The following is a 20,275-nucleotide window of genomic DNA, read 5'->3' as shown; positions in this document are numbered from 1 at the left end:
TTTAAACTTCTGAAAGTAAAAAAAAAGTGATAAAATTAGAAGGCAAACAAACTGGAAGAATATCTGCTGTACTTATGACAAAGGATTAGTATCTTTATGATCTGATAAGCTCATAAAAGACTAAGACCCCAACAGAAAAATGGGTGAAGCATATGATCAAATAATTCGTAGAACATAAGTAGTTAAATATACTTTTACGGACTTCCCTGGTGGCGCAGTGGTTAAGAATCCCCCTGCCAATGCAGGGGACACGGGTTCAATCCCTGGTCCAGGAGGATCCCACATGCCGTGGAGCAACTAAGCCTGTGCGCCACAACTACTGAGCCTGCGCCCTAGAGCCTGTGAGCCACAACTACGGAGCCCACGCGCTGCAACTACTAAAGCCCACGCGTCCAGAGCCCATGCTCCGCAACAAGAGAAGCCACCGCAATGAGAAGCCTGCGCACCGCAATGAAGAGTAGCCCCCGCTCGCCGCGACTAGAGAAAGCCCGTGCACAGCAACAAAGACCCAACAGAGCCAAAGTAAATAAACTTTAAAATAAATAAATAAATACACTTTTAGAAAATTTGACATCTCTAAGTCAAAGAAGTGTAAATTAAGTGATACATCATTTTCACCTATCAAAATAGCAGTCTTTAAATAGTTGTAAAAAACTACAATAAACCCAACAAAAAATGTGTTAGAAATACAAATATATTGGGCTTCCCTGGTGGCGCAGTGGTTGAGAATCCGCCTGCTAATGCAGGGGACACGGGTTCGAGCCCTGGTCTGGGAAGATCCCACATGCCACGGAGCAGCTGGGCCCGTGAGCCACAACTACTGAGCCTGCGCGTCTGGAGCCTGTGCCCCGCGACGGGAGGGGCCGCGATAGTGAAAGGCCTGCGCACCGCGATGAAGAGTGGTCCCCGCACCGCGATGAAGAGTGGCCCCCACTTGCCTCAACTAGAGAAAGCCCTCGCATGAACCGAAGACCCAACACAAAACAAAAATAAAATAAAATAAATAAATAAAGTAGCTATAAAAAAAAAAACAACTTTAAAAAAAAAAAAAAAAAAAAAAAAAAAAAAAAAAAAAAAAGAAATACAAATATAAAAGAAGCCCCACAGGGCTTCCCTGGTGGCGCAGTGGTTGAGAGTCTGCCTGCCAATGCAGGGGACGCGGGTTCGAGCCCTGGTCTGGGAAGATCCCACATGCCGCGGAGCAACTGGGCCCGTGAGCCACAATTACTGAGCCTGCGCGTCTGGAGCCTGTGCTCCGCAACAAGAGAGGCCGCGATAGTGAGAGGCCCGCGCACGGCGATGAAGAGTGGCCCCCACTTGCCACAACTAGAGAAAGCCCTCGCACAGAAACGAAGACCCAACACAGCCATAAATATAAAATAAATAAATAAACTCAAAAGTTAAAAAAAAAAAAAAAAAAAGAAGCCCCACAAAAATGTTGAGATAAGCCATGTTTCTGGATGAATAGGATCAACATTAGAATGGTATCAGTTCTTGCTAACCTAATTTAATGAAATGCTGATAAAACAGAATTGAAAGTTGATTCCACAGTTTTCTGGAAGAGTAAATGTATAATACACAAGACTATCTTTTTTTAAAAAAGATATCAAACTATACCATAAAGCAACAGTAGTTAAAACACTGGCATAGGAATAGACACATGTCAGCAGAAGAGAAAGCCAGGTTGAAAAGAGACCCAAATGCATATGGGAAATCAGAGTATGATAATGGTAGCATTTCAAATGAGTGGCGGAGAGACATAATGGCACAACTGCGTACCCATTTTCTAAAAATTCAGATTCCTTTTCTCATACCATATGAAAAAATTAGAGACGGATCCAAAAAATCTAATAAAATAACAAACCAGAAATGTAACAGAAGAAAATGGAAGAGAATTTTTCTTATAATCTTGGTGTTAGGACACCTAAGAAGCCATTTAGTGGCAGGGAATTAATATCTATATTTTACAGACAGCACTTCACATCAATTTTAAAAAGACGAACCTTGAAAGAAAAACGTTCAAAGGATAGGACTGACAATTCACAGAAGAAATATAAATGACTGAAAAAACATGGGCAGAAGCACAACCTTACTAATGATAAGAGAAATGGAAATTAAATGAGATAATCAGATTCGTAAAAATTATAAGACTGATAATATCCAGCACAGTTGTAGGGAACTGGACACTCTCATACACTGTTGGTACATGTGACAGTACTTATTCCCAATGTTTAATGCACAGAGTCTCTCCTGGCATCCCCATTTCTAGGACTTTATCCTATAGAATCACTTGCATAAGTACATAAGCACATACGTATAAGGAAGATCAATGCAGTTTTATTTGTATGTGAAAAAAATAGATATAACTGATTTTTATTAAGATAAATCCTTAAATAAACTATGGTTCTATTTACTCTATGGGATGTAACACAACTGTTAAAAAGAATGAGGTTGATCTGTATGCACAGACAGAGGAGGGTGTCTGATACATCACGGAATGAAAAAAACAAGTTGCAGGCTTCCCTGGTGGCGCAGTGGTTGAGAGTCTGCCTGCCAATGCAGGGGACGCGGGTTCGTGCCCCAGTCCGGGAGGATCCCACATGCCGCGGGGCGGCTGGGCCCGTGAGCCACGGCTGCTGGGCCTGCGCGTCTGGAGCCTGTGCTCCGCAGCGGGAGGGGCCGCGGCGGTGAGAGGCCAGCGCGCCGCGGTGGGGAGTGGCCCCCGCTTGCCGCAATTGGAAAGGGCCATCGCACAGAAACGAGGACCCAACGCAGCCAAAAATAAATAAATAAATAAATTTATTAAAAAAAAAAAAGTTGCATAACATTATCTCTGTATACTATAACGCCATTGTATTACAAATAGTGCGCATATGCATATATATGTAAGATTGTACGTATGTAAGAAAGGTTCTAGGAAGATATACGAACTGTTAGTAGTAGGAACTCTACTACTACTGAGAGTGGGATTTTGGGGTGAATAGAGGGCTTTCTGAATTACTTTAATTTTAATAGTACTTTTGTACTATTTTAATTTTTTTAACAATGGGCTATGTACTACGTTTGTATTTAAAAGAATTTATAACATCCAATGTGGTGAAAGGAGGGGGTAAAGTCAGCCACTGCTGGCAGGAACATTATCTAGTACAATCTTTCTAGAAAGTAATATGGCAATGCGTATTGAGAACCTTAAAAAGATTAAACCCTTTGACCCAGTGATTTTATCTTTGGGAATTTATCCTAGAAAATATTTGAAAATTATTTGCACATGAAAATGTGAGTATGAAGCTAGTCACAGCACCTTTGTTTAAATTTTTCATGGTTACTTATTATTTTTCCAATTCAAAACTGTGAAAATGTTTTAACATTCTCAAAAGTTATTTTTAATAATAATTATAAAAGAACTATCTGCATAAAAGTAGGGAAAACCTTCCTTTCCACCTTCCAATTCCATCAGCTCTGCACTCCCAGCTGGTGCCCTAGCTTCCTTGCTTCCCTTTCTGCATACTCACTCCCTCCCTCTCAAGGTACCCTTAACGCTTCTTTTCTCAATCTCAAGGGTAGAGAGCCTGGTTTTGAATCCTGGATCTGTCACAGACTGTGTGTCCTTGGACCTGAGACTTACCTCAGAGGGTTCTTGAATTAAATGAGTTAGTTCCTGTAAAGTACTTAATCTAGAACAGGGCCTGGCACATAAGACACTCTCAATAAATGTCAGCTATTATTTTCTATGCATATGCAAATCTGTTTTAAAAGAATATACAAACAAATGGCATTCTAAGCATACTATTCTGCATCTTGCCCTTTTCCATTTAATATGCAAATGCAAATACCCAAAATATAAGAGCTAACATTTGAGCTTTTTGAGTTTTGACTATACCAGATGTGCTATGCAGTTTACATGCATTATCTCATTCGACCTCAAAACAGCCCCATGAGGATGTATCAGTCACCATCCCCATCCCCCATTTTATAGATAAGTAAATTCATAAAAGTTAAATAATTTTGCCTAAGATCACAAAGCTAGGGAGTAGCAGAGCTGGGACAAACACATGTCAGTGAGTCATTATATGCTTTGGAAGTAGTAATACCCACTATCATGGAAATAAACATCTTCATATGCTCCTGCAAGTTAGAAAAAGGGTAGCTATACATATGCTTATGTATGCATTGCCCTGGAAGGACACAAAAGAAACTGACAGTAGATGTTGCTTTTAGCAAAAAACTCTGGAAACTGAGATACAAGGACAAGGATGAGGGGAAAGCTTGCTTACAGTCTACACTCTTTTGTACTGCTGATTTTTGTACAATGTTCATATACCTATTCAAACAAAAGAATATGGGAGAAAATAAAACCTTACCCTTGTATTCACAACTACAATTTCTAAAAATCCAGACTTGATAAGGTAGGTAGCAAAATAAGGTTGTCATCCTTTCCTGTGCCACCAAGTGTTCCCCACCTTTATGAGTACAGATGTCCATGTCACCTTAGAATGGCCAGGCCCTTCTCTGTTACCCTTCTGATTGCCCCTATGCGACAGGGGGGTGACCAACTTACCAGGAAACCAACTCTCCCCTCCTCCTAGTATTGTATAAGCCCTATCTGTCCCTTTACCAATTCTCTTCTCCCTCCTAATCAATGTTTTCCTCATCTTATATCTTCCTGGTTTAAGCCCCATTTCCTTCCTTCTCCTAAATTCTCACATCACTTAACAGTATGAAGTAGAAAGGGCCCCTGGACAGAAAGTCTGAAGTCTGCCACTTTCTAGGCCTTAACTTAGTGAAGTTACTTAACACTCACAAGTCTCCTGGTATATCAAATGGGACTAATAAGAACACCTTCCTGAAAAGGCTGCTGTAAGAAAATGTTTGAGAAAAGCGCTTTGTAGACTATGAAATTCTATTCAATTGTTATTACTCTTGTCATACCTTGTGTAGACTGTAAGCTCTTTGTCCACAAGGGGCTTCTTTTCTAAACTCCCCAATGTGCCCACACCCAGCAGGCACTCAATAAACATTTGTCGGAATTTTTTTTTTTAAGAAAAAGGCCAAGCATTAAAGTTGGGGTAAGCATTACCACATCTGTTTTGAATCTTTAGGGCAGCTACAAAAGCAAGACTGGAAGTCATCTGCCCTGCCGTCTCCAACGGGAACGTGGTGAGCATTTGCTCTGCATGCCCCTGGTCACAAGCAAACTCTGCTTTTCCAGTAAAGTTATCAGATAAATGATTTCTTTTAGGCATATGCATATATAAACATGTAACATACATAAAATATATTATTCTTAATTAAGTGTGCTAAAATGAAATATGATAGCTGGGATTTAGTTTAAAATAATCCAGGTGGAGGAAGTGGGTAACGGTATAGATGAAACAAGACTGGCCAGGAGCTGATGGTTGCTAAAGCTGGGTGATGGGGCTTTTTTTTTTTTTTTAATGCTCTCCTCATATCCCTACATTTTAAAAAAAATTTTTTAACTTAATTTTATTTTTTATACAGCAGGCCCTTATAGTCAACAATTTTATACACATCAGTGTATATATGTCAATCCCAATCGCCCAGTTCATCACACCACCACCCCCACACCCCCTGCCGCTTTCCCACCTTGGTGTCCATATGTTTCTTCTCTACATCTGTGTCTCAATTTCTGCCCTGCAAACTGGTTCATCTGTACCATTTTTCTAGGTTCCACATATATGCGTTAATATACGATATTTGTTTTTCTCTTTCTAACTTACTTCACTCTGTATGACAGTCTCTAGATCCATCCACGTCTCAACAAATGACCCAATTTCGTTCCTTTTTATGGCTGAGTAATATTCCATTGTATATATGTACCACATCTTCTTTATCCATTCGTCTGTTGATGGGCATTTAGGTTGCTTCCATGACCTGGCTATTGTAAATACTGCTGCAATGAACATTCGGGTGCATGTGTCTTTTTGAATTATGGTTTTCTCTGGGTATATGCCCAGTAGTGGGATTGCTGGATCATATGGTAATTCTATTTTTAGTTTTTTAAGGAACCTCCATACTGTTCTCCATAGTGGAGAACACTATGTATCAATTCACATTCAATTTACATCAATTTACATTCCCACCAACAGTGCAAGAGGGTTCCCTTTTCTCCACACCCTCTCCAGCATTTGTTGTTTGTAGATTTTCTGATGATGCCCATTCTAACAGGTGTGAGGTGATACCTCATTGTACTTTTGATTTGCATTTCTCTAATCATTAGTGGTGTTGAACAGCTTTTCATGTGCTTCTTGGCCATCTGTGTGTCCTCTTTGGAGAAATGTCTATTTAGGTCTTCTGCCCATTTTTGGATTGGGTTGTTTGTTTTTTTAATATTGAGCTGCATGAGCTGTTTATATATTTTGGAGATTAATCCTTTGTCCGTTGATTCATTTGCAAATATTATTTCCCATTCTGAGGGTTGTCTTTTCGTCTTGGTTATGGTTTCCTTTGCTGTGCAAAAGCTTTGCAGTTTCATTAGGTCCCTTTTGTTTTTATTTCCATTACTCTAGGAGGTGGGTCAAAAAAGATCTTGCTGTGATTTATGTCAAAGAGTGTTCTTCCTATGTTTTCCTCTAAGAGTTTTATAGTGTCTGGTCTTACATTTAGGTCTCTAATCTATTTTGAGGTTATTTTTGTGTATGGTGTTAAGGAGTGTTCTAATTTCATTCTTTTACATGTAGCTGTCCAGTTTTCCCAGCACCACTTATTGAAGAGACTGTCTTTTCTCCATTGTATATCCTTGCCTCCTTTGTCATAGATTAGTTGACCATAGGTGCGTGGGTTTATCTCTGGGCTTTCTATCTTGTTCCATTGATCTGTGTTTCTGTTTTTGTGCCAGTACCATATTGTCTTGATTACTGTAGCTTTGTAGTATAGTCTGAAGTCAGGGAGTCTGATTCCTCCAGCTCCGTTTTTTTCCCTCAAGACTGCTTTGGTTATTCAGGGTCTTTTGTGTCTCCATACAAATTTTAAGACTTTTTGTTCTAGTTCCGTAAAAAATGCCATTGGTAATTTGATAGGGATTGCACTGAATCTGTAGATTGCTTTGGGTAGTATAGTCATTTTCACAATGTTGAGTCTTCCAATCCAAGAACATGGTATATCTCTCCATCTGTTGGTATCATCTTTAATTTCTTTCATCAGTGTCTTATAGTTTTCTGCATACAGGTCTTTTGTCTCCCTAGGTAGGTTTATTCCAAGGTATTTTATTCCTTTTGTTGCAGTGGTAAATGGGAGTGTTTCCTTAATTTCTCTTTCAGATTTTTCATCCTTAGTGTATAGGAATGCAAGAGATTTCTGTGCATTAATCCTATACCCTGCAACTTTACCAAATTCACTAATTAGCTCTAGTAGTTTTCTAGTGGCACCTTTAGGATTCTCTATGTATAGTATCATGTCATCTGCAAACAGTGACAGTTTTACTTCTTCTTTTCCAATTTGGATTCCTTTTATTTCTTTTTCTTCTCTGATTGCCGTGGCTAGGACTTCCAAAACCATGTTGAATAATAGTGGTGAGAGTGGACATCCCTGTCTTGTTCCTCATCTTAGAGGAAATGGTTTCAGTTTTTCACCATTGAGAATGATGTTTGCTGTGGGTTTGTCGTATATGGCCTTTATTATGTTGAGGTAGGTTCCCTCTATGCCCACTTTCTGGAGAGTTTTTATCAGAAATGGGTGTTGAATTTTGTCAAAAGCTTTTTCTGCATCTATTGAGATGATCATATGGTTTTTCTGCTTCAATTTGTTAATATGGTGTATCACGTTGATTGATCTGCGTATACTGAAGAATCCTTGCATCCCTGGGATAAATCCCACTTGATCATGGTGTATGATCCTTTTAATGTGTTGTTGGATTCTGTTTGCTAGTATTTTGTTGAGGATTTTTGCATCTATATTCATCAGTGATATTGGTCTGTAATTTTCTTTTTTTGTAGTATCTTTGTCTGGTTTTGGTATCAGGGTGATGGTGGCCTCATAGAATGAGTTTGGGAGTGTTCCTTCCTCTGCAACTTTTTGGAAGAGTTTGAGAAGGATGGGGGTTAGCTCTTCTCTAAATGTTTGATAGAATTCACCTGTGAAGCCATCTGGTCCTGGACTTTTGTTTGTTGGAAGATTTTTAATCACAGTTTCAATTTCATTACTTGCGACTGGTCCGTTCATATTTTCTATTTCTTCCTGGTTCAGTCTTGGCAGGTTATACCTTTCTAAGAATTTGTCCATTTCTTCCAAGTTGTCCATTTTATTGGCATAGAGTTGCCTGTAGTAGTCTCTTAGGATGCTTTGTATTTCTGCGGTGTCTGTTGTAACTTCTCCATTTTCATTTTTAATTCTACTGATTTGAGTCCTCTCCCTCTTTTCCTTGATGAGTCTGGCTAATGGTTTATCAATTTTGTTTATCTTCTCAAAGAACCAGCTTTTAGTTTTACTGATCTTTTTTGTTTGTTTTGTTTTTTGTTGTTTTTTTAAAATTTTATTTATTTATTTTTGGCTGTGTTGTGTCTTCATTTCTGTGCGAGGACTTTCTCTAGTTGCGGCAAGTGGGGGCCACTCTTCATTGCGGTGCACGGGCCTCTCACTATTGCGGCCTCTCTTGTTGCGGAGCACAGGCTCCAGACGCGCAGGCTCAGTAATTGTGGCTCATGGGCCTAGATGCTCCGTGGCACATGGGATCTTCCCAAACCAGGGCTTGAACCCGTGTCCCCTGCATTGGCAGGCAGATTCTCAACCACTGCGCCACCAGGGAAGCCCAGTTTTATTGATCTTTGCTATTGTTTTCTTTGTTTCTATTTCATTTATTTCTGCTCTGATCTTTATGGTTTCTTTCCTTCTACTAACTTTGGGTTTTGTTTGTTCTTCTCTAGTTCCTTTAGGTGTAAGGTTAGATTGTTTATTTGAGATTTTTCTTGTTTCTTGAGGTAGGTTTGTATAGCTATAAACTTCCCTCTTAGAACTGCTTTTGCTGCATCCCATAGGTTTTGGATCATCGTGTTTTCATTGTCATTTGTCTCCAGGTATTTTCTGATTTCCTCTTTGATTTAGTCAGTGACCTCTTGGTTATTTAGTAACGTATTGTTTAGCCTCCATGTGTTTGTGTTTTTTACGTTTTTTTCCCCTGTAATTCATTTCTAATCTCATAGCGTTGTGGTCAGAAAAGATGCTTGATATGATTTCAATTTTCTTAAATTTACTGAGGCTTGATTTGTGACCCAAGATGTGATCTACCCTGGAGAATGTTCTGTGCGCACTTGAGAAGAAAGTGTAATCTGTTTTTGGATGGAATGTCCTATAAATATCAATTAAATCTATCTGGTCTAGTGTGTCATTTAAAGCTTGTGTTTCCTTATTAATTTTCTGTTTGGATGATCTGTCCATTGGTGTAAGTGAGGTGTTGAAGTCCCCCACTATTATTGTGTTACTGTCGATTTCCTCTTTTATAGCTGTTAGCAGTTGCCTTATGTATTGAGGTGCTCCTATGTTGGGTGCATATATATTTATAATTGTTATATCTTCTTCTTGGATTGATCCCTTGATCATTATGTAGTGTCCTTCCTTGTCTCTTGTAACGTTCTTTATTTTAAAGTCTATTTTATCTGATGTGAGTATTGCTACTCTAGCTTTCTTTTGATTTCCATTTGCATGGAATATCTTTTTCCATCCCCTCACTTTCAGTCTGTATGTGTCCCTAGATCTGAACTGGGTCTCTTGTAGACAGTGTATAGGTGGGTCTTGTTTTTGTATCCATTCAGCGAGCCTGTGTCTTTTGGTTGGAGCATTTAATCCATTCACGTTTAAGGTAATTATCGATATGTATGTTCCTATGACCATTTTCTTAATTGTTTTGGGTCTGTTTTTGTAGGTCCTTTTCTTCTCTTGTGTTTCTCACTTAGAGAAGTTCCTTTAGCATTCGTTGTAGAGCTGGTTTGGTGGTGGTGAATTCTCTTAGCTTTTGCTTGTCTGTAAAGCTTTTGATTTCTCCATCAAATCTGAATGAGGTCCTTGCCGGGTAGCGTAATCTTGGTTGTAGGTTCTTCCCTTTCATCACTTTAAGTATATCATGCCACTCCCTTCTAGCTTGTAGAGTTTCTGCTGAAAGATCAGCTGTTAACCTTATGGGAGTTCCCTTGTATGTTATTTGTCGTTTTCCCCTTGCTGCTTTCAATAATATTTCTTTGTCTTTAATTTTTGTCAATTTGATTACTATGTGTCTCGGTGTGTTTCTCCTTGGGTTTATCCTGTATGGGACTCTCTCTGCTTCCTGGACTTGGGTGGCTATTTCCTTTCCCATGTTAGGGAAGTTTTCGACTATAATCTCTTCAAATATTTTCTCAGGTCCTTTCTCTCTCTCTTCTCCTTCTGGGACCCCTATAATGTGAATGTTGTTGTGTTTAATGTTGTCCCAGAGGTCTCTTAGGCTGTTTTCATTTCTTTTCATTCTTTATTCTGTTCCACAGCAGTGAATTCCACCATTCTGTCTTCCAGGTCACTTATTCGTTCTTCTGCCTCAGTTATTCTGCTACTGACTCCTTCTAGTGTAGTTTTCATTTCAGTTATTGTATTGTTCATCTCTGTTTGTTTGTTCTTTAATTCTTCTAGGTCTTTGTTAAACATTTCTTGCACCTTCTCGATCTTTGCCTCCATTCTTTTTCCGAGGTCCTGGATCATCTTCACTATCATTATTCTGAATCCTTTTTCTGGAAGGTTGCCTATCTCCACTTCATTTAGTTGTTTTTCTGGGGTCTTATCTTGTTCCTTCATCTGGTACATAGCCCTCTGCGTTTTCATCTTGTCTATCTTTCTGTGAATTGGGGCTTTTTTTCAAACATACTTTTGCGTATGTTTCAAACTTCCTATAATGAAAGTTTGTAAAGTGCGCTAAAACAATGATGAGTGTAAATAGTGCCTAGCACAGCACTTTGCACATGGGTAGTCAACAAATCTGGTGAATCAAGGAGAGAATATGGAGTCAATTGTAGCAAAGAGCACAGTATGAATACATTACTAAAATTTTCCAAGTTAAATCACACAGTTTAAATTCTATTATCTTCCAAGGAAGAGCACATGAAAAGATGAGTGGTAAGAGAGGTAGGTAGAGTTTTCAAGGAATAATGGTTACAACCATAATGATACAGAATGTAGTATTTACTGAGCAACTTACTATGTGCCAGGCACATTTCTAAGAGCTTCACATGCATCATTTCATTTAATTCTTACAATAATCCTACAAGGTGGGGTTTTTTTAATCCCCATTTTACAGATGCAGTATTAAGGTTCTAAGAGATACTAAATAACTTGCCCAAGATCACGTGACTAGTAAGTGGCAGAGCTAAGATTCAAATATACATCTGAATTCAAAGCCCATATTCAACCAGTGTACAAAACTGCCTGTCCAGTACCTAATAAATCTATTCAATGCACCTAAACTTAAAAGGTTTTTTAACACTTTGATACCACATTAAAATCTCCCTAAACTTCCATTTAATAAAAGTAATGAAGATTGGAAACTGCAACATAATCTAGAGAAAAAGAACAATGGAAAGAAAAAATTAAGGGACTATTAAACCAGGCAAAGGCTTGAATCTACATAAATGACAACACACTTTCAACACACTTCCAATATAATTATTTCCTGAAACATAAACTGAGTTATATGATTTGAGAAGCACCTCTAATAAAGCTCCCAAACTGTCCATTAGGGGCTCCACCAAGTCCCTGATTTGTTTACACTGTCTCAGAACACCTGGGATTTTATGGTCACTGTAATTGTGGCACTTATCACTAATTTCAGACTTATAAAAATGTGTAAAAAAAATTCCTATATACCCTTCACCCAAATGTTAATATCTTACCACATATGCTTTATCATTCATTCTCTCTATCCATACACCTTTTTCTGAAAGGTTAAAGAGTAGATGCAAACATGATGCCCCTTTATCTCTAAGTACTTCCATGTATCACCACTGTATTTTAATCAGTTAGTCACATATCTGCCGCTAAATTGTGTAACTCACCCCAGAGTGAAACCCTGTTTTATTAATTCATCTTTCTCTACTGACACCCGGCACAAGAGAAGCTACAGGACAAGAACTGTCACCCAAAAACAAGTGACACGCTAAATACGGTTCTTAGTTTCAAGCCAAAGAAAATGAAGAAGTTACAAACATTTCTTGAATACCCATCCCATGCAAAACATTCTATATTGGGTAATTTAAGAAATATAATAAACCACAAGTTTGGCTCCTTACAATTAAGAATTTAAACTGAGCTGAGGTTATGTTTGTGATGATGACTTACATTCTACACATTCTTACTGTGAATATCTAGCACCCAGCATCTACTCTAGATACTGTTTTCTATCTCTTCACAGATTACTTTGCTCCATATAAATTATTAAATGCAAAGACCTTAATACCTTGGGCTTCCCTGGTGGCACAGTGGTTAAGAACCCGCCTGCCAATGCAGGGGACACGGGTTCGAGCCCTGGTCCGGGAAGATCCCACATGCTGCAGAGCAACTAAGCCCGTGTGCCACAACTGCTGAGCCTGTGCTCTGGAGCCCGCGAGCCACAACTACTGAGCCCGCATGCCACAATTACTGAAGCCCGCATACCTAGAGCCTGTGCTTCGCAACAAGAGAAGCCACCGCAATGAGAAGCCAGCGCACTGCAATGAAGAGTAGCCCCCGCTCGCCACAACTGGAGAAAGCCCGCGTGCAGCACCGAAGACCCAACGCAGCCAAAAATAAAATAAATAAAAGTTAAAAAAAAAAAAGACCTTAATACCCTTAATAAAAATGATTTTAAAAGAACCACCATTCATTTGTAATCACAGTTCCTTATAAGTAGTCATATGTTTAGTGATGACAAATTATCATATTAAAGTACTTCTACAAAATACAGACTGGTATCTGTTACAAGCTAAAGCTATTTGCTATTGCCAACATTTGACATTTTTGAAATATTGCTTTAAAAAAAGGTAAAAGGGCTTCCCTGGTGGCGCAGTGGTTAAGAATCCGCCTGCCAATGCAGGGGACACAGGTTCGAGCCCTGGTCCAGGAAGATCCCACATGCTGCAGAACAACTAAGCCCGTGAGCCACAACTACTGAGCCTGTGCTCTAGAGCCTGCGAGCCACAACTACTGAAGCCCGTGCGCCTAGGGCCCGTGCTATGCAACAAAAGAAGCCACTGTCATGAGAAGCCGGCACACCGCAACGAAGAGTAGCCCCCGCTCACCGCAACTAGAGAAATCCCGCACTCAGCAACAAAGACCCAACGCAGCCAAAAATAAATAAATAAAATAAATTAAGTTATTTAAAAAAAAAAGTAAAGGATATACCTATTATCTAAACACAGGCCAACGGGGGGGAAACATAAGATGTAGGATTTAATTCTGGCTACTCCTGTCCATTTCTAACATATAGGAGGGCACTACACCATTTTAAGCACTCAATCACCACATGTGGCTAGTGGCTACCATATTGGGCAGTGCAAATATAGAACATTTCCATCATCGCAGAAAGTTCTGCTAGACAGCATTGTTGAGCCATTAATTCTCCATTCCCTTGTAAAAAGCTCTGCACCTTTGAGGTCCATGTCATTCAACTAAACTACTGCTTCCCAAATTTTTTTTTTTTTTAAAGATTTATTTATTGATTGATTGATTTATTGCTATGTTGGGTCTTCGTTTCTGTGCAAGGGCTTTCTCTAGTTGTGGCAAGCGGGGGCCACTCCTCATCGCAGTGCGCGGGCCTCTCACCGTCGCAGCCTCTCCCGTTGCGGAGCACAGGCTCCAGACGCACAGGCTCAGCAGTTGTGGCTCACGGGCCTAGCTGCTCCGCGGCATGTGGGATCCTCCCAGACCAGGGCTCGAACCCGCGTCCCCTGCATTAGCAGGCAGACTCTCAACCACTGCGCCACCAGGGAAGCCCCCAAATTTAATATGCATACAAACCACCTGGGATCTTGTTTAAATTCCTATTAAGTAGGTCAGGGGTGGGGCTTCAGATCAGGCATTTCTAACAAACTCCCAGATGACGTCCATTCTGCTGGTCCACAGACTATGCTACCTTCTTCCTCTCCTCCTTGCTAATAATTGCCAACTCCCAATCATTCCACTCACACATCACTTTCTTTAGCACACGGCTCACAGCCCTTTTCTCCACCCCTGACCCTTGCCATCATGCTGGGTGATTTCACTATCCACATGGACAATCCAAGCAACACCTAGCCATTCAGTTCCTTAATCTTCACTGATGTCCTCCATCGACCACCTAATCCCTATAATCATACCCAGATACCTCATATAATCACCTAAAAGGATTCTACCTCTGAAATCACTATATCATACTTTGGGACCACAGATGATTGCTTTCCCAAGTACTTCCATTCTCATTGTTCTTCAATCTTACCAGGACCTCCAGTCTATTAATTCCTTTCAGTTTCTTTACTCTCGCAAATATTCTAAACTCCCTTATCCCTTTACTCCTTTGTTGAACCCACTTGGAAAAATTCCGATTCTGAATGAACCAACTAGATACCTTCTCTATTCTACACCCAGGATCCTGTACTGCTGTAGGAAATGTCACACAACCTGACAGATGGCATGACTTTACAAATTCATGGTTACCAACCTCAACTGATCCAATTCAGTCCGGAAACTTTACATTTCTCTAGGCAAACTTCCTCCCCTGGTCTTCACAACTATTCTTTCAAAACAACTTCTCTCTCCTTCAACTTCCAACCCTCACCCCTCTCCCTACATTCTCCCTCACAGAGAAAACAGACCTGATAGGAACCACTTACCCTCTTCCTTCTCTCCTATTACAGTGGAAAGGTCCTCCTTATCACAGGGCAATCGTTCCACTTGTGCACTGAATCCTCCTTCTTGTACCTTCAATCTCTTCTTGTCCATTGGATCCTTTCTTGTAAGCATTAACAACTAATCCCCCCCCACCAAAAAAAAGGCCAACGAAGTGAAAGAAACCAATCTGAAAAGGCTACATACTGTATGATTCCAACTGTATGACATTTTGGAAAAGGCAAAAGTATGGAGATGGTAAAGAGATTCTCAAATTTAATATTTCAAAGCACAGTTCATGTTATATCAAGCTAACATGACAGACTGAATTACATAGTATTTATCATTTTAAGTATTAGCAAAGTAGGTACTGAGCCACAAATGGCAAAAACGATCAAGAAATCGCCAAAGGTATCAATTCCTCTTTGCTCTATAGATTAGTGCCGTACAATTCTCAAAGACAGTCCCTGAAATACAACCCTATAAACCCCCACCATAAATTACAATCATAAAGTAGAATATATGTTCCCCATTAGAATAATGAAATAATTGGAAGTTCTGTTTCTGACAAAGCACTCAATATCTAATAAATTCAAGCTTGATGAATGTGATAAAAGTCAAAATTCAATAAATAGAAACTCTGTCATACTTTTAAACTGTAATATTATGCTTTCAAGTTCTACAAGATGAGTATAAACATACTACATGTGTCAATAATACAGGGAACCCAAATGTGCTACCAAACTATACACTGAACCCAAAATTCAAATCAATCGTATCACAAATTTGAATTGTAGTATTCCTGCCAGTTATATTAAAAGAAAAGTCCTCTTGGGACTTCCCTGGCAGTCCAGTGGTTAAGATTTCACCTTCCAATGCAGGGGGTGCGGGTTCGATCCCTGGTCGGGGAGCTAAGATCCCACATGCCTTGGGGCCAAAAAACCAAAACAGAAAACAGAAGCAATATTGTAAAAAATTCCATAAAGACTTTAAAAATGGTCCACATGAAAAAATCTTAAAAAAAAAAAGGAAAGTCCTCCTGAAAAGTATGAATTTAGATCTTCCTCATTAAAAAGTTTCTCAAAGCAAAAAGGTGGTCAAAATTATTGTTTTATGTAGTCTGCACTGACTTATCTCTACCACTAGATGGTACTATCAGCTTCAGAAACTGAGGGAATAAAAGGGGAGATGACTATATTAATCATTGTTGCCACCCTCAAATATCCTGCCCCAGTATGCTGACACACTTGTATTCGTCAGATTATTAAGTCTCAATCCTTGCCTTACCATATATGCTCACTACAATTGTGAAGAGAATCAAATAAATCCGCTGTTAAAACCTGAAGCAATGAAAGGTGGGAAAGCTTACTCTTAACCTTTCACGAAAGGTTTTTCCATTCAATTACAGAATTAAGTGAGGAAAAAACTGTAGGAAAACATTATAAAGTTTATCAGTTGCACTTTATCACCTCAAAAACATTCTGTTCTTATTATTTGTCCAATATGTTTACCTTAATGACAAGTTTTTGCTAAACACTGAATTTTTAACCAGCACTTCTGAAGTATTTAGACTAATCTGGTCCTGAAGGGGAAACAATACTATTTTGTATTATAAAACCAAGATCTAAGAGATCAAAAAGGGCCACAAATTTTAATATGCTAACACTGATAACTAGGTAAGTCTTTATAAAAGCAACAACTTCCTAAAACAACAGGCTCAAACCATTCTTAATTCTAAGCAACACGTTCTCAGAAGCTAACAAAAACTTTAAAGATCTCTAATCTAAATGGAAGGATAGAACTATCTCAGATTAAATCTAAGCCTTTTTATATTGCTAGTAAAAGTATCAAAACCATCTGTTTGAAAAGGTTTGAAACAAGTCAGAATTCAATTTGAGAACTTTCCCGTACCTTTTAAAGACCACCTACAGCTTGGCTAACTATACATAAACATGACTATCCTGGTTTTGTATAAATTTAAGTGGAAATAAACCATAAAACAATTTTAAAACTTTGTATTTTAAAATTGATTACCTCTTATGAACATGTCTGTATTAAGAAAAAAAAGTACTACAATGTGATTAAAAATTTAACAGAAAGCCTGTTTATCACAAAATGCACTAGTATCCCCAGTTCACGTTTTCTTTATCTGACAGTAGCAAGGTTTCTAATTATTACCTTTACAATCTACTAATATACTTACCTGAACACAGAAATCCGTAACCACTAGCATCATTTCTCCCTAAAGATAAATACATTCTCAACATACTCTTCATAAGAATTTTGAGGTAAAAGTTTTCTTAAAAATTCAGATCTTTTTCACTATGTACATTAGTTTATCTGAATGCTTCTCTCTCTCTTTTTTCCCCCTCATTATGGTTGATTCATAACTTGAATAATTTTTATAGTGCTTAAACTTAAAAGCGAACAGAAAGTGTTCTCTATACTTAACTATCTTAGTTATAAATCTTAATAATAGGAATAAAAAGAGAATTAATTTACAGATATAATAAAACTGCTCTCAAAAGGCTTTGAATCTCTGTAGGGACTGGGTTAAGCATTCTTTTTTTTTTTAATTGAAGTACAGATGATTTACAGTGTTGTGAAAAATATGGAACGCTTCACGAATTTGCGTGTCATCCTTGCACAGGGGCCATGCTAATCTTCTCTGTATCGTTCCAATATTAGTATACGTGCTACTGAAGAAAGCACCCGAATGCTTTTCTTAATTCTTCAAAATGTATTCAATATTGAGATACGCCTTGTGGTAAAAGTTAATATAGTATATAATTCACTCATATTTTACTCAAATTTCCTCTTGAAATTGAAAAGTGGCTGAATAACGTACCTTCAGAGTTATGTGCAGTTTTCTTGTGTTTTCGGCAATAAACCCTACAAAAAATGAAGAAATTAAAAATTACCAAGTAAACAAACTAAATTCATTTTTCAAATTAAGAATGAGCAGTACACTTCACCCCATTCACAAGCTGGATTCCACAAACCTTATCATTAAACTTTCTATGCCATTTCTCTAAGCATTAAATTCCCTACCAAAAACACCCTTTACGATGATGATGAAATGCTTTGAAATGGGAAAAAATTTTTACAAAGGCCTAAAGAAAGTATGACTGTTTAAAAAAACCTAAAAGAGAAGTTAAATCATTACATGTAAATTCCTTGTGAAGGTTTCTCTCGTATCTGAGCTTTATCATGCAATGCACAGTGGTAGTGGTATGTCCTGTGACATGTTTTCACATCACAACCAATTGTAGCTCCAGGACAATGGCACAAAGAACACATCTACAGGAAAACAATAAAATAATATTATTAGTGTGTGATTTTGCTATGGCTATGAAATCAGGTTAGAGGCATATCAAATCTCTGTCAAGGAAAACAAATTGGTTATTGAAAAGATCTGTAACTAATAATGCTACCTTTCTTGTTTTCTCACCTAGAAATAATTCAAATCAAATTCTACTGGGAGTATTTTTTCCCATGTTAAACAATGACAAAATTAATGGACTATTATTAATATCTATTGGTTCATTGTGGTTAAGAGAAAATCTGAAATGTTGCAAATCAGGAATGTAAGCTGTAGACCTTTTCACGATCCAGATCTTCCTGGAAATGAGTAACTGGAGAAAATGGCTCATTCCAGAAAAAAATTTCCTTCACATTTCCGCTTATCAATGAGAATTTGTAGAAAAAAACTCACATACTATTTGGGAACCTGGTAAAATCAATTTCAAGTGAGGGAGGGAGAGAAGATAAAAGAATCAGGTAGATTTTCAAATACCCCGAGCCCTAAAAATATTCTGTGATGTCAAATTGATTGTGAAAACATGCTCATCTATTTTAATTTAATCTGTTACTTACCTCTCACATTATGAATTCACGGAAATAGATAAAACAGATCCTTTCAACATATTTTAATATACCTTACCTTCTGACTTTACTGGATAATTCGTACTGTTTAACTAGCTCATGTCTAAGTTTAGAAAAAAATTCTTTAAGAAAAGTACATAACAATGACTGTTAGTGGTTTTGATTAACATACCATAGTATACTGTACTGAGTGGACTTTTAATCAGGCTGTCTCCTAAGCTATAAATGCCGTGCAAAAATAAATACACAGTAAGGTAAATCTTAAAATCTGTTCATTTGTTTCTTGGTTGCTAGATGCCTCATTTGGAACTGTTCTCATTCCTCTTGATTAATTTTAACATAAAAAACATCCTTATTTTTGGATTACTTGCCCCCTAAGCAATTTTAGTATACCAAGAGGCTAATGTAAATTCTAATAAAATGCCTTACATTTCTCTAAGCAAGTCAAACACTCAACCTCTCATTCAAGCTATCGTTTAAAAAAGACTCCTATGTAAGTCAGAAACAAACATTCTCAATACAGGTACTTCCCAGAAAACATGATGGCCAGTCCCCATTATTAATGCGAAAGAAATACGCCACTTCCTTAAATAAATACAGAAACTTCAAAGCAATACTGTAAAAAGAAACACCGTGCCAAATTATCAAGCAGGGAAAGTTGTTAAATACTTTTGGGTGGCTTATAAATTCTTGAGGAGGTGGAGCATTTGCACTGCAACTTATTTATTAGGTTCTATTATTTTAGTAAATTATACTTCTAATCAAAAAAATCATAGACTTATAGAAACTGTGGAAAACACGAAAGAGCACAACGAAAATTAAAAGATCACTCATACTCACCAAGTGTAGACACCATTACAGTGTTGCTATGCGTACGTGAAAGTATTTTTCTATGTAATTCTGTACATACTGTCACTTGGTTTTTAACTTAATAAATTTAACATTACCACTACTTCATTAAGAACTGTATACTGCAAGTAGCTCATTTCGAAATTACATCAAAAATGTGTTTGCATAGGTACATTCTGAAAACAATTATTGAGTTCAATGAGCAAGCAAAAATAAAAGGAGAGGTACTGTTAAAAATCCTGTAGAGGCTCAGCACTGGCAAACACAGTGAGATGGGCACTCTCAGATGCTGCTGGAAATTGGTATACTCTCTGGACAGCAACTTGCCTTATTTATCTTAGAACTTATTAAAAGTCTATACTCTCTGATCCAGTAATTTTCCTTGAATTAATCTAGTCTACAAAATAAATCATACTTAAACGATTTATATGCAATCATGTTCACTGCAGAGTTGGAATAGCCCAAAATGTAAAACCACCTGTGGAAAACCACTGAAAAATGTTTAAATAAATTACAGTACAACCATATGTAGGAATGTTCTTTACTCTTTTCAAAAACATTTTAATGGCATGGGAAAAGGTTTATGTATAACATTAAGTAAAAAAATAAAGCAGGATACAAAGTTAGGTATGCTAATTATGTTTACAACATATATTCTTTGAAAATAGGTGAAAGTAAACATAGCAAAATGCTGAGTGACTATCTCTGTGTGATTGGTTTTCTTCTTCAT

The 20,275-nt window shown here is 37.9% G+C and overlaps 1 protein-coding gene across 7 annotated transcripts in view; it reads right to left on the bottom strand.

Annotated features, from left to right (window-relative positions):
* Window positions 1-20,275, bottom strand: part of PHF6 (PHD finger protein 6) — a 54,395-nt gene that overhangs the window by 18,433 nt on the left and 15,687 nt on the right. For all 7 annotated transcript variants that reach the window (XM_082377951.1, XM_082377950.1, XM_082377945.1 and 4 more), the window contains 2 exons: window positions 17,978-18,111; window positions 17,660-17,703 (listed from right to left, as the gene is read on the bottom strand). In XM_082377951.1, coding sequence (XP_082234077.1) covers window positions 17,660-17,703; window positions 17,978-18,111 — 178 coding nt within the window. The remainder of the gene's footprint in view (window positions 1-17,659; window positions 17,704-17,977; window positions 18,112-20,275) is intronic.

Source organism: Balaenoptera borealis (genome assembly GCF_965194805.1).
Source record: "Balaenoptera borealis genome assembly, chromosome: X".
Lineage (NCBI taxonomy): Eukaryota > Metazoa > Chordata > Mammalia > Artiodactyla > Balaenopteridae > Balaenoptera > Balaenoptera borealis.
Note: the sequence above shows the minus strand (reverse complement) of the source record. Positions and strands in the feature narration are given on the sequence as shown.